Here is a 14,558-nt window from a genome sequence, read left to right on the forward strand (position 1 = left end):
CCCCCATAGGGCCTAATTCAGACCTGATCGCAGCAGCAAATTTGTTAGCTAATGGGCCAAACCATGGGGGTAATTCAGACCTGATCGATAGGCTGCGTTTTCTCACAGCCTGCGATCAGGTCCGAACTGCGCATGCGTATACACCGCAATGGCCAGGCGCATCGGATGCCTGCACCGGGCATCGGTGCATAGCGATGGGATGGTGCGAATAAAGCGATCACACGGGCGAACGCAAGGAGATTGACAGGTAGAGGGCATTTGTGGTTGGCAACTGGCCATTTTCTGGGAGTGTCTGGAAAAACGCAGGCGCGTCCAAGCGTTTGCAGGGCAGGTGTCTGACGTCAATTCCGGTCCCGGACAGGCTGAAGTGATCGCAGCGGCTGAGTAAGTCCTGGACTGCGCAGAGACTGCACAAGATCTGTTTGTACAGTTCTGCTACACATGCGTTCGCACACTTGCAAAGCTCAAATACCCTCCCACTGTAGGCGGCGACTATCTGATCGCAGGACAGCAAAAATAAATTATTATTTTTTTGTGCGACCAAATTGGATAGCCCGGAAAAAAATATCTCAGAAACATCGGGAAGAATCTCGAAAAAGACTGCTTTTAACTCCAGATGGTTCTTTGCACTTAATTGAATACCCCCCACAGTCTATGCAGTTGAATAACAGCACTTACAGATGGGTTAGGTATGCGTGACCGGCGGTCAGGACCTCGCCGGTCAGCATACTGATGCCGGTATCCCGGCAGTGGAATGCCGGAGGGGGCAAGTGCAACATGCCCCTTGTGGGCTAGCTGCGCTCGCCACGCTGCGGGCTTGGTGGTGACCTGCGGTCGCCACAGGTTCTATTCCCACTCTATGGGTGTCATGGACACACCCGAGTGGGAATAGTCCCTGTTGGTCGGCATGCCGACCATCGGGATTGTGAGTGGGCGGGATTCAGGGGACGGTATTGTGACCGGCGGTCTCCTAACTGCCGGTCACATGACTGCAGCCCCTTGTAGAGAATGCGGTTTTTCTTTCAGGAGAGCATTGCAGACTTTCACAGATCGTTTCTCTGATGGCGGGGATCAATGTTTATCAAGGGCTTTGGATTTTTCTTCTTGGTATAAAGATCTGGCAGACCAGCGATAGAAATATACCTTTTCAAAGGCATGTCTCATATACCTAGTATTGGGCAGGTACAAGTGCTCACTGGTGACTTGTAGTAAACCAGGGGCATATGTTGATATGGGTGGTATTCAGTATGCCAGCTGTTGGGATCCCGGCGCTTAGTATACCGGCGCCGTAATCCTGGAACCCGGCATACCAACACCTATTCTCCCTCTTGGGGGTCCACAACCATCCTGGAGGGAGAATAAATAGCATGGCGTGCCTAGCGTGCCACCGTGCCCGCAGCGTGGCGAGCCCAGCGAGGCCGCAAGGGGCTCATTTGCGCTCGCCCAGCTGTCGGTATGCCGGCGGTCGGGATCCCAGTGCCGGTATGCTGTACGCCAGGATCCCGGCCGCCTGCATGCCATACTACACCCGTTGATATTACAGATGCATACACACATCACAAGATGCATACAGCTCTGCAAATGGCGTGCAGTATATATATGCATTTTTTTGTCTTGATACACTTTTATGCAATGTTCTCCCAATTTACTTTTAAATCTGCACCAGGCTCTATGTGTTTAACTATATATTAACTTTTCATATAGACGAAAACAGAAACAGCTATAAAATACTTGATTCTGTACCTCCAGTGCCTCCTGGTCACAGTAAGCTATCACACCAGCTGCTTGCTATATGCAGTGCTTCCCCTGAACCTCCCTACCTCCAGTTTCAGTGCATGTCCTCATGTTCTTCTTTTACTTTGAAGAATGTTTCCCTCTTGGACCTTGTTAAAACCCTTGGTATAGTTGAGTGTTTCTATCATGGCCCCCCTTTTTCTTCTCTGTCTAAACTGTGCCTGGTAAGAACTTTTAGTTTTTCCAGGTAAGTTTTGTGATGTAGTCCATGCACCATTTTAATTGCGTTTCTTTGTATGCCCTCCAGTTTATTTATATCCTTCTGGAAATATGGCCTCCAGAACTGAACACATTATTAACCACTTAACGGATGATTTCCCCCCCCCCAAAAAAAAAATGCTCAAAAATTGTCGAGGGGGGGGAGGGGGGGGGGGGGGTTATGAGTGAATTAGGTGAAGAACACGAATTTAACCCTATCCAAAGTGATTTTAGTTAAAAAAAAAAAAATCTTACTTTTTTTTTTTAAATTACATTTTCGGAACATCAATCGGGAACAGCGCGACCATTGGAACATCGGTAACATCGCGACCATCGCGGTTTAGTTTTTAGAGCCAGGGCAGCTGCCAGGTACACAGGGGGGGGGGGGGGGGCTTGGGGGCGATGATTTACACTTACCAGCGGCTGCTATTGTCTGCAGCCGCTGGGGGTGGGGGACCCCGCCATGCTGACCGATGGGTGCTGGAAGGTAGTGGGACCTTCTGGTCCCTCTGGGAGCAGCAGCGGAAGGCAGCTTCTCTTCCCTGCCGCTGCTAGCAGTGTTTAACTGACTGGTCGCATCCTGTGCGACCAGGTCAGATAGAGCACTTGCAGGCATGGTCGCATCTGATGCGACCATGCCAGGCAAGTGGTTAAAGATGAGGCTGTACCAATGACTTACACATGGGCATTATTACTGCATTTATCCTGCTACTGATTCCTCTCCATATGCATCCAAGCATCTGACTTGTCTTTCTCATTGCTTTGTTTCTTTGCTTTTCTGCTTTTAAGTCACTTGAAATAGTGACTCCTAGATCCTCCTCCTCCTTTCCTCCTCATTAGTTTCCATTATAGTACCTTGATACTATATTTAGCCTTTGGGGTTTTGAGACCCGAGTGAATGATTGCGCATTTTCTTGCATTAAACTGTCATTTCCCCACTCTTGACCATTCCTCTAGTCTACCTAGATCATCAATCATTTGTTTTACCCCTCCCGGTGTGTCGACCCTGTTGCATATCTTTGTGTCACCTGTAAAAAGGCATACCTTCCCTTCAATACCATTTGCAGTGTCACCAACATAGATATTAAAGAGCACTGATCCAAGTACAGATCCCTGGGGTACTCCACTGGTAGCACTCCCCTCCTTAGAATGCACTCCATTTACTATAACGGTCTGTTTCCTATCCTGCAATCAGGTTCTTTTATCTTTTAATTGTTTTATAATCCAATCCCACGCTTTTGCGTTTATTTAGCAGTCTGCGATATGGTATCATGTGAAATGCCATATTAAAGTTTAGATAAGCTACATCTACGGTCCCTCCTTGATCTATTATTTTAGTCACATAGTAAAAAAAAGTAAATAAGATTTGTTTGGCATGATCTGCAATCCCCCCCCCCCCAAGTAAATCCATGCTGATTAGGATCCTGTAAACTGTTGGATTTAACAACTACTGATGTAAGGCCTACTGGTCTGTAGTTACTTGCTTCTTTCTTGCTTCCATTGTTGTGCAGTGGTACTACATTTGCTATTTTCCAGTCCTCTGGAATTGTACCTGTAGCTAGTGACTGGTTGAATAATTCTATTAATGGTGCTACCAGTACATCTTTAATTTCTTTTGTATCCTTGGATATATGTCATCTGGCCCCATTGATTTATCCAATTTCAGTTTTGAGAGTTCTGTTAGGACCTTCTCCTCTGTAAAAATACCTTCATCCACCTTATTTTTACGAATGTCTTTGCATCTTAACTGTGGCCCCTTCCCCTCTCCTTCTGTAGTGAATACTGAGCAAAAATAATTATTTAGACTATTGCTTTGTCTCCCTCGACTAAGCTCCCACTCTCTGTCTTAAGTCTTATTATTCCTCTATTTGATTTGACTGGGCCATTTTCTCCTCAGCTTCTGCCTTTGCACGCACCTTCTTAGCCTCCTTCCATCTGGCAAGATACACCTCTTTGTCATTATTATTTTCAGTCTGCTTATATTTCCTAAAGGCCATCTTTTTTGCTTTCACAATAGTTGATACCTCTTTTGTAAATCACACGGCTTCCTTATCTTGTCGCTTTTTCTAACCCTTTTGATACAAATGTCTGTTGCTTTTAGTATTTCACTTTTTTTTTTAAATTTCTACCTCTCCTGCCAAGTTCATCCAATCCACCAATTAATAACTAACACGTCTCCCCATGTTTGCATAGTCAACCTACCAAAAATCCAGCACCTTTGTTTTTATGTGGCACTGGTTGGACCCTGTCTTTATATTAAACCATACTGCTTGATGGTCACTGGATCCTAGGTTCTCACCCATATAAATGTCTGATATCCAGTCACCATTTCTGATTAATAAATCTAATATTGCATCTTTGTGAGTGGGCTCCCCTGCCAATTGCTTGAGGAATGCTCCCTGTAAGGAATTTTGAAATTTGCCATTCCTAGCTGAATTTTCAAAAGACCCCTCCTAGTTTACCTGAGGAAAATTAAAGTCTCCCATGATTATGACTTCTCCTTTTAAAGCCATTTTAATGATGTCTTATAATAGGTTCCTGTGAAGTTCCTGCCACTGGTCTGGTGGTCTATAGATCACCCCAGTGCAAATAGTGTCTTTCACCACCATTTCTATAGTAACCCAGTTTTTTCTTCAATATTTTGTATTATAGTAGCATTTATGCTTTATTTCACATTCATTGCTACCCCTCTTCTTATTCTTCCCATTCTGTCCTTCCTACATAAATTCTATCCTGTTAAACTCAGTCATATTTTTCATTGCACCATGACTCCATAGTAGACACATTATCCAGATTATCCCTTGTCACTATTGCAATTAGCTCTGCAATGTTGTCCCCTAAGCACCTAGCATTTGCACACAGAGCTTTAAGAATTTTGTTTGTGCATCTGTTATGCCTAGCCATGTTCAGGTAGTACATAACAAAATGTCAAGTTTAAAGTTGAAATGACCTGTTTGGAAATGTTGTTTAGGAATCATACTTGTACTTTTACATACATGTTACATGATAGTAATGCAGAAACTGAGATCTCTGCATTACTATTATCATGTAGGAGGATGTATATTCCGGGTGTAGTACTGCTGACCGGCGGTCAGGAGATTGCCGGTCAGTTTACCGACGCCGGGATCCCGGCGGGGAGGGGCGAGTGCAGCAAGCCCCTTGCGGGCTCGGTGGCGACCTGCACGGGTTCTATTCCCACTCTCTGGGTGTCGTGGACACCCAAGAGTGGAAATAGTCCCTGTTGGTCAGCATGCCGACCATCCTGATAGTGAGCCGTCGGGCTGGTGGAGGAGGTCATGTGACTGTCGGTCAGCTGACCGGCGGTCACATGAATACCACCCGTATATTCCTTTTGCTGGTCCATAATGATGTGCAGGGGGAATTTTTTTTTTGTCTGCTTTCCTTTATGTTAATGTATCCTAGACCAAAGTTGTATTTTCTGTCATATTACACTGAAATGGGCCCTAACTTAGCAATAGAAGTACTTACATAAAGGAGAGATATAACCCTTTTTATATAAATTCCTCATATTAAAAATTGAAACTTCATCCTGTTAATTTGTAGCCATCTTACAGAGGAAAGACAATATTTAAATATTACCCCACTTATGCAACATTAACGGTTATCTGTTCTTCACAGTTTATCAAGTTGTCTCCAGACAGGAAACAAGTGAACTAAGTCTACTTCTCAGACGATAAACTACAACGTTATATCCCACAATTGATAAGACTTCTAATCCTAAAAACATAGAATTTGACGATAGATAACAACCACTTGGCCCATTCAGTCTGCCTTTTGTAACCTTTTGGTAACCTCAACACTAATTGATCCTTATTTCTTTGTAAGGATATAATTTGCCTATATCAAGCATGTTTAATATACTCTACTGCCTTAGCCTTTACAACCTCTGATGGCAGGCTATTCCACTTATCCACTACCCTTTTTGTGAAGTAGTTTTTTCTCAATATTTCCTTTAAACCTACCTCCCTCCAGTTTCAGCATACAGTATGTTCTTGTGTTCTAATACTTCCCTTCCTTTGAAGAATGTTTCCCTTCTGTACCTTGTTAAAAATCCTTGATATATTTGAAAGTTTCTATCATGTTCCCCCCTTTCCCTTCTCTGCTCCACACTATACATATTAAGATCTTTTAGTCATCCCAGGTACGTTCTGTGATGTACTGTAGGTCATGCACAATATTAGTTGTCCTTCTTTGTACAGTCTCTAAAGTATTTATATCCGTCTGGAGATATGGCCTTCAGCACTGAACACAGTATTCCAGATGAGGCCGTACCAATAACCTATACCGTGGCATTATTACTTCTTTCTGCTACTGATTCCTCTCCCTATGCAGCCAAGGATCTGACTTGCCTTTCTCATGGATTTGTTACATTATTTTAAGTCAATAGAAATAGTGACTCCTACTGTAGATCCATTTCCTCCTCTGTAGTTTCTATTATTGTTCCATTAATACTAAATGTAGGCTTTGAGTTTTTGAGACCCAAGTGCATCATTTTGCACTTTAAGGTATTGAACTGTAGCTGCCACGTTCTTGACCTAGTCTACCTAGATCCTCAATCATTTGTTTTACCCATCCTGGTGTGTCTACCCTGCATACCTACTAGTAAAGCCATCGCTCACAGAGACTATGCTGCCCACTTGCAAAGCAACATGGTTTTGCTAAGTTTCAAATTTACTTGCTCTTAGCTTAGCATCAGCCACACTGTGTGCTTTGTGAGACTGTGTGTCCTACCACAAGTGACTTTATGCAAATGGCGCTACAAACCCCTTCCCCTGTGTACATCCATTTGGCAGAATGAGCAACCACTGAGACACCCGCTTTCAGTGTCCATACACAATGCAATTCAGTATATGCTCCATGCCTTTGGCAGGTTTCTCTACCTGAGCATGCCTCCTATGCTTACGGCTCTGCGGCTGTGAGTGCAGCTGCTTGCACTGACACTCCCTTTTATACTCCCATAATATGGATACTGAATGGCTCAATTTTGCACACACTACTAGCCACCTCCCAGTCTCCGCCCAGGAGCATCGATTACTTTTCCTTCACAGTCAGATATTGTGTTAATCACAACAGCACCTTTCTGCATACATTCGGAGTAACGCATGGGCTGTGCTGGTTTTAAGACATTTTCGAACAAGCACAAGTTGCATGAATATTGGCATTGTGTGGTAATAGCACTTGACTTGAATCAGACCCTTTGTGTCCCCTCCTTCATCCTGAACGCCCTTTACATTTATTTTGCCCATAACTAGGCTGCATGTATGCCTATCTCATGCCCCAACCGCTCCCACTGCTAGGGAGACGGGGCAAACCTTAGCCTAGCAGGAGCCAAGCGAAGAGGAGGAATTTGCAGCCGGCAACTCAGTAAGTATGGGAGCGGGGCGGAGGCAGGATGGAGCAGCGGTGGAACTGAGGGGCAGACTCTGACTTGACCTGGGTCTCTTTACTAGTTTTAAATATATTAAGAAAGTATTTGGATTTTGCACTTAGTAGGTGTAGCAGAACCACCCGTAGCGGACATTCTCTTGAAGTAGGAGGACTCCCAATTTGTGGAACATTAAAGGTATTTGTAAAGATGAAGCAAATAGCTGAAAAGGATATTATCTACTACCTTGGCAATTCTCCCTAAACTGCACTCTTTCCACCCTACAAAGCTCATCTCATGTTTTAACATAAACTTTTATTGGTGACCGTGGGGCAACATTTATTTATTTATTTATTTATTTATTTTGTGGTTTTTTTGCAGCTTTATAAGCAACACTTCTTGTGTGCAGACAATATTGTTTATAATGGTCTTTCCTTGTCATGTACATGGGTGACAAACGGGCAGAAGGGAGACGGGGGGCGGGGACTAATTACTCGTGCCCAGGCTTGTCTGAGGACTCAAGCTCCAAGCTAGCCATGGAGACAAAGGTGGCACAATCTTCGCAGAGAATGGTTTTCCCAGCAGGCATGGCCACACCCCTGTGCTTGACCACACCCACTCTCCAGAACTAGGTCCCCTGTCATGTACCATTATTAACATGACAACTGAATACTGGAATATAATATTTGCTTACTGAGTGTGTTTTTCTATCCATTGCACATGCATAACTATAAACTAAACAGATCATTTCAATATTTACAGAACTGTAAATTGCTTGTTTAAGAAACCACAATTCTGTGATCTGTTGATTAATAAAACAAATCCACTCCTCTTTGCCACACATTGCGCACATTTTTCTGCACACACCAGCTGGCACATGTTTGCAATTAGTAACATTAAGAAATACAGGTAAACACCACATATAAAGGCTAATTACTGAAACTGTCTGTGTGGGTGTGACCCAATCTCCCACTGACATAGAAGTCGCTTATCACTGCCTAGTGGTAGATTGTTACAATAAGATTAGTGTGGACATTGGGTATTTAAGAATTCACAGCCCACAATATCCACACTGAGCATAATTTTAATGTATCAATCATGAAAGCTTTCCTCTTCTTGCTTCTCTCTGCAGCGTACCTGCTCATCTCTCAAGGTAAGAGAGTTTTTATATATAACTATACACCAGAGCTTTCTTTTATTATGTTGTAACAGCTCCACCACTTTCGCCTCTAAAGCAGGCCTGGCCAACCTGTGGCTCTTCAGCTGTTGTTAAACTACAAGTCCCAGCATGCCCTGCCACAGTTTTATCATTCCCTAATAACAAAACTGCCACAGGGAATGCTGGGATTTGTAGTTTCACAACAGCTGGAGAGCCACAGGACTATTCACCGTCATAAGGTTACTAATTATTTACTCGAAGTGTCTCTGATGTACCCACCCTTGACCGGATGTGGTGTACCTTTTAATATCAGTGCCACGACCACAGTATATGTGTATTGATGGGCCTACTTGGGAAAATCCATTGCACTAAATTAGTAATTTTTCCAATATACATGTTTTTAGTGGATAACATGTTCCCACACCCAATACCAATATACCCTGTACCCTTAGTTTTTTCTCCCAGTTCCTCAAATATACAGGAAAACTTCTTGACCAGTTAATACTTTATTGCAATGTTGGTAACATAACATAACATACATATACAGTCTATGTATATAACTATATAATATTATATTAGTAACTTACAGTACAGTTTTTTTACTAAGTAATGTAGTACAGGTAGGTCTTTAACATACATATAACATTATAACAATACTATATATATGGGGCAGGTTGACACATCTAAAGGTCGACATGAGTTTTTTTATGTTTTTGGTTTCCTTTTTTCCATAACATGACCAGGAACCCCAATTAGTGCACTGTATTCCCTTGCATGGCATGCTTTGCTCACCATGCTGCGGGTAAGGAGCCTCGCTCCGCTACCAATGGCAGGTTGACACATCTAAAGGTTGACATGAGTTTTTTTATGTTTTTGGTTTCCTTTTTTCCATAACATGACCAGGAACCCCAATTAGTGCACTGTATTCCCTTGCATGGCATGCTTTGCTCACCATGCTGCGGGTAAGGAGCCTCGCTCCGCTACCGATGGACTCAGCACAGGTTACTAATTCCAATCGTAGTCCATGTGGATGGTAAAGTATGAAAAAGTTAAAAATATTTTTTTTTTTCAAAATGTGATGTCAACCTTTAAATGTGTCGGCATGTACCGTGTTGACTTTTTCACTGTGTCGACCTTTTTCCCATGTCGACTAATAGTGGTCGACCTATTGACTGTTGACCTAAGTACTGTCAACTTAAAATCCGGACACCCTATAAAGAGTATGTGAAAGCCAAAGGGAACAAACTTCTCTCTGGTAATGCAATCACTACTACACATTAGGCCGTAAATACATCCAGACCCAACCAGCAAAGTTTGTTTAATATGATACTTATTATTTGTAAATAGTAATTTCTCTGAAAGTCTCTAGTACAGCTGTAAGGATGTGACTTTTTCTCCTTGGTGAGGAAACAAAGTATCTATGAAAGTTGCAATTATTACTAATTGTCTCTTTACTTGACATATAACTTTGCCTCCTCCAACTAACCATATCGGTAGTACATGTAATTAAGAGACTACAGATGTTCTGTAAGGTTTCCCTTATAATTATCCTTGGAATAGTTCCAGTGTCTCCATATCAGGCAGAAATATATGAGCAGTCTCTTCTTGCGGTCAGCAGTTCTCACTGTAGGTACTGTAAGTAGTTACTAGTCTCTGTTTATACCTGAGACAGAATAATACCCTTTCAGACATACTGTGAACTGAACTGTGTGTGAACGCGTATTAACCCGGGTTTTTCTGTATGTCTGAAAGGTACCATCTCGGGAACACGTTCCAGGGGTGTGTGCTCTATTTTTGCAGGAGGGGGATGTGCTCTATGTTGCCTTGAGGGGGGTGCGCTCTGTGCTGCCGGAAGAAGCAGCTGGTTTTAGAAGGGGTGTGTGATTGCTTGAGTGGGACATGTGTGTATGAGTGTGACATGTGTGTACATGTATCAGTGTGACATGTGTGTATATGACATGTATATGTGTGTATATGACTGTAACCTGGCAGCCCTGGCTTTTCGAATGCCAGGGTAGACCAGGCTCATGTCTGAAAGGGGACAACCCAGGAATTTCCCAGGTCTCAAGTGTAGTGTGAAAGGGGGTTTCGAGCAATACCCCAGGAAATTTCAGAGGTGAAAAACCTAGGGTCTAAGCAGGGAAATTCCTGGGTCGTATGTCTGAAAGTGGTATAAGTCAAAGGATGCTACCTTTAGTCACTAGGTGGGGCTGGAATATATTAAGTCTGATGACCACCTCATATGCAGTATATTTGTATTACTGTAAGAAAATAAATTGGGGGAATGTAATAGGGTGTGAGGATCAGAAAGTGAGAGATTTTGGGAGAATTTTACAGTTTTTTTTAAGTGGCAATCATTTACATGGCAAAATCAACCTGGTTTTGCCATGTAAATAAATAGCACTTTAAAAAAACATGTGAAATCTCACAAAATCTCTCACTTTCTGATTCTCACACGCTATTACATTCCCCCCATAGTCTCTACCTTTAGTAGCCTATCGGCTACTATTAAGCTGTAATCACCAGGAGGGGGTTCCACCAGAACCATCCCCAGCAACTGCCATTGGACATGTATGGCCTGCTGACCACACATGTGCAGAGCGGCCCCTGGCTCCTGATACATGCAATCATTTCCCTTCTTTACACATCACAGGGACAGGATACTTTTGGTGCCTCTGTCCCTGTAGGCGAATTTTAGTACATTTTTGGAAAGTTAATATCTTATTGCCACGAATAACGGTGGAAAGAAATTCTACAGCCATGGCCAAAAGTTTTGAGAATGACACAAGTATTGGTTTGTACAAAGTTTGCTGCTTCAGTGTTTTTAGACCTTTTTGTCAGATGTTACTATGGGTTACTGGGTTCAGTATGGTTTACCGTCGTTCGGGATCCCGGCAGTCAGGAGATTGACGGTGGAATCCCGACAGGCGGAATGGCAGCAGGAAATGCAGCGAGTCCATTGGCCATGCATTGGGCCCAGTGGCGAGCATTTCTATATCCCCTCAGGGGGTGGAGTGGACCACCCACCAAGCGAGGATACCAGGCCTTGGTTGGGATTCCGACTGCTGGCATTTCACCGGCTGTCGGGATTTCGGCATCAGTATCCTGAGTGCCGGAATCCCGATAGGTGGTAAATTGACCATATCCCAGTATACTGAAGTAAAATGACAGGCATTCCATAAGTGTCAAAGGCTTTTATTGACAATTACATTAAGTTTATGCAAAGAGTCAATTATTTGCAGTGTTGACGCGTAATTTTCAAGACCTCTGCATTTTGCCCTGGCATGGTGTCAATCAACTTCTGGGCCACATACTGACTGATGGCGGCCCATTCTTGCCTAAGCAATGCTTGGAGTTTGTCAGAATTTGTGGCTTTTTGTTTGTTTACCCACCTCTTGAAGATTGACCACAAGTTCTCAATGGGATTAAGGTCTGGGGAGTTTCCTGGCCATGGACCCAAAAGTTTGCTGTTTTGTTCCCCGAGCCTCTTCGTTATTACTGTTGCATGATGCCAAGGTGCTCCGTCATGCTGGAAAATGCATTGTTCATCACCAAACTGTTCTTGGATGGTTGGAAGAAGTTGATCTTGGAGGATGTTTTGGTACCATTCTTTATTCATGGGCTGTGTTCTTAGGCAAAATTGTGAGTGAGCCCACTCCTTTGGCTGAGAAGCAACCCCACACATGAATGGTCTCAGGATGCTTTACTGTTGGCATGACACAGGACTGATGGTAGCGCTCACCTTTGCTTCTCCAGACAAGCATTTCTCCAGATGCCCCAAACAATCTGAAAGGAGATTCATCAAAGAAAATGACTTTACCCCAGTCCTCAGCAGTCAAATCCCTGTACCATTTGCGGAATATCAGTCTGTCCCTGATGTTTTTCCTGGAGAGAAGTGACTTTTTTGCTGCCCTTTTTGACACCAGGCCTCCTCCAAAAGTTTTTGCCTTACTGTGCATGCAGATGCACTCACACCTACCTGCTGCCATTCCTAAACAAGCTCTGCACTGGTGGTGCTCCGATCCCGCAGCTGAATCAGCTTTAGGAGGCGGTCCTGACACTTGCTGGACGTTCTTGGGCGCCCTGAAGACTTCTTCACAACTATTGAACCTCTCTCCTTGAAGTTCCTGACAATATCCTTGCCTGTGAAGCCCTTTGTGTGCAAAGCAATGATGACTGCATGTGTTTCCTTGCAGGCAACCATGGTTAACAGAGGAAGAACAATGATTTCGAGCACCACCCTTCTTTTAAAGCTTCCAGTCTGTTATTCTAATTCAATCAGCATGACAGAGTGATCTCCTGCCTTGTCTGCAGATATAACATGTGCAGAGAGAGTTAGATTTGGGTGGGGTCAGGGCCGGAGCTTCCACTAGGCAGCTTTAGGCAGCTGCCTAGGGGCGCCGGGACCTGAGGGGGTGGCCTGTTACAGCTGCATGAAAAAGGTAGCGTGGTCCTACCTCTCACAACCGCCGCAATCCCCCCAGCACTCGTATCTACATTAGCCACGACTGCCAAGCTCCTGTATTGCAGGGTGACATGCGGTGCTGCTCATCATTCCAGGCTCTTTCACAGACTTCTCAGTCCCATCTCTGCATCGCAACCTGCAGGTGAGGTGGCTACACAGTGCACTGTCCGCATTTGATAAGGAAAGAGGGGGAGAGCAGCAGTCTTTGGGGGCGGGTGCTGAGATGAGCAGCAGGCATGTACACTATCTGGGGTGGATGAGCAGCAGCATGCAAACAGATGGTAGAGGGCATAGAACAGAAGACATTTAAAAGAGTAGGGGAAGGAGGGTGAGAGCAGCAGGAATCCACACAGACTACGGAGATGGGGAGAAGAGAGCAGCCATGCAACAGACTGGGGTTGGGGGAGGGCAGCAGTATGCTTTTCACCTGAAGGCCGGTTAGGGGGAAGGGGCAGTAGGCAGAACTTTTGCCTAGGGTGCCGAGAAACCTTGCACCGGCCCTGGGTGGGGTGTGTTCAATCTGAAATCTAAATTGCAGTGTAAAAATAAAGCAGCCAGTATTTACCCTGCACAGAAACAAATGAATAACCCACCCAAATCTAACTCTCTCTGCACGTTACATCTACCCCACCTGCAGTGCATATGGCTTTGCCCATTAGAGAAAGATGTTGCTGCTGCGATCAGGTCTGAATTAGACCCATTGTTTGGATTGAAGATGTACTTGGAAAAGATGCTGCGATAAATAGATAAAATCTATATGTAGTATTGCTGGCTGATAAGGTCTTATAGGCCCTACACACATGCCGATATTCTGAAAGATATGAACGATCTCGTTCATAAATGAACGAGAACTCGTTCATATCTTTCAGTGTGGAGACTCCAGCGATGAACGATGCGCGGCCCCGCGCTCGTTCATCGCTGATCTCCCGTCGGCTGTGCATGCAGGCCAATATGAACGATCTCGTCCATATTTGCCTGCACTTCAATGCAGCCGGGTGACGGGGGGAGTGAAGAAACTTCACTCCCCCGTCACTGCCCCCCCGCCGCCGGGTTGCTCGTCGGCCGTATCGGCCGTCGGGCACCTCGGCGGCGCATCGCCGAGTGTGTAGGGCCCTTAAGTGGTGGCATTTTTTCAGCATAATGATATTTTACTTCAATGATTTTTATGGGATGCAGTCAGGATCACTGCAGTTAGTAATGTTGGTAATTGCTAAGTAACCTGAAGCTCCTTAAAGTACAATTGTTATTATTGTAGCATTTATCTTAATAATGGCTTAACTCCATGGGCCCTTAATAAACCGCCTGCGAGTGATAGGAACTGGTACGATTCCAGTGGTTTAACCCATAAATTTAAAGTGGCAATAATTTAAAAAGCAAAACCAGGTTAGTAGTATGCTTTAAATCTATGGGCTAAATCTACGGAACCGCGCCAGTCCTGCAACTCACAGGCTATTACATAAGGGCCCATATTCTGTCCAAGTAACATGAAAGCAGAGAAGGCACGTGCAATGACGAGCAAATAACTTTGCACCTGCAATGAGATGCAGTGGGTGCAA

The 14,558-nt window shown here is 44.2% G+C and overlaps 1 protein-coding gene across 1 annotated transcript in view; it reads left to right on the forward strand.

Moving 5' to 3' along the window:
* Positions 1–8,406: 8,406 nt before the first annotated feature.
* LOC135056645 (granzyme A-like) overlaps positions 8,407–14,558 on the forward strand; it is a 78,693-nt gene continuing 72,541 nt past the window's right edge. The window contains exon 1 of the mRNA XM_063962085.1: positions 8,407–8,531. Coding sequence (XP_063818155.1) covers positions 8,477–8,531 — 55 coding nt within the window. The 5' untranslated portion in view covers positions 8,407–8,476. The remainder of the gene's footprint in view (positions 8,532–14,558) is intronic.

Source organism: Pseudophryne corroboree, chromosome 1, assembly GCF_028390025.1.
Source record: "Pseudophryne corroboree isolate aPseCor3 chromosome 1, aPseCor3.hap2, whole genome shotgun sequence".
Taxonomy (NCBI): Eukaryota; Metazoa; Chordata; class Amphibia; order Anura; family Myobatrachidae; genus Pseudophryne; species Pseudophryne corroboree.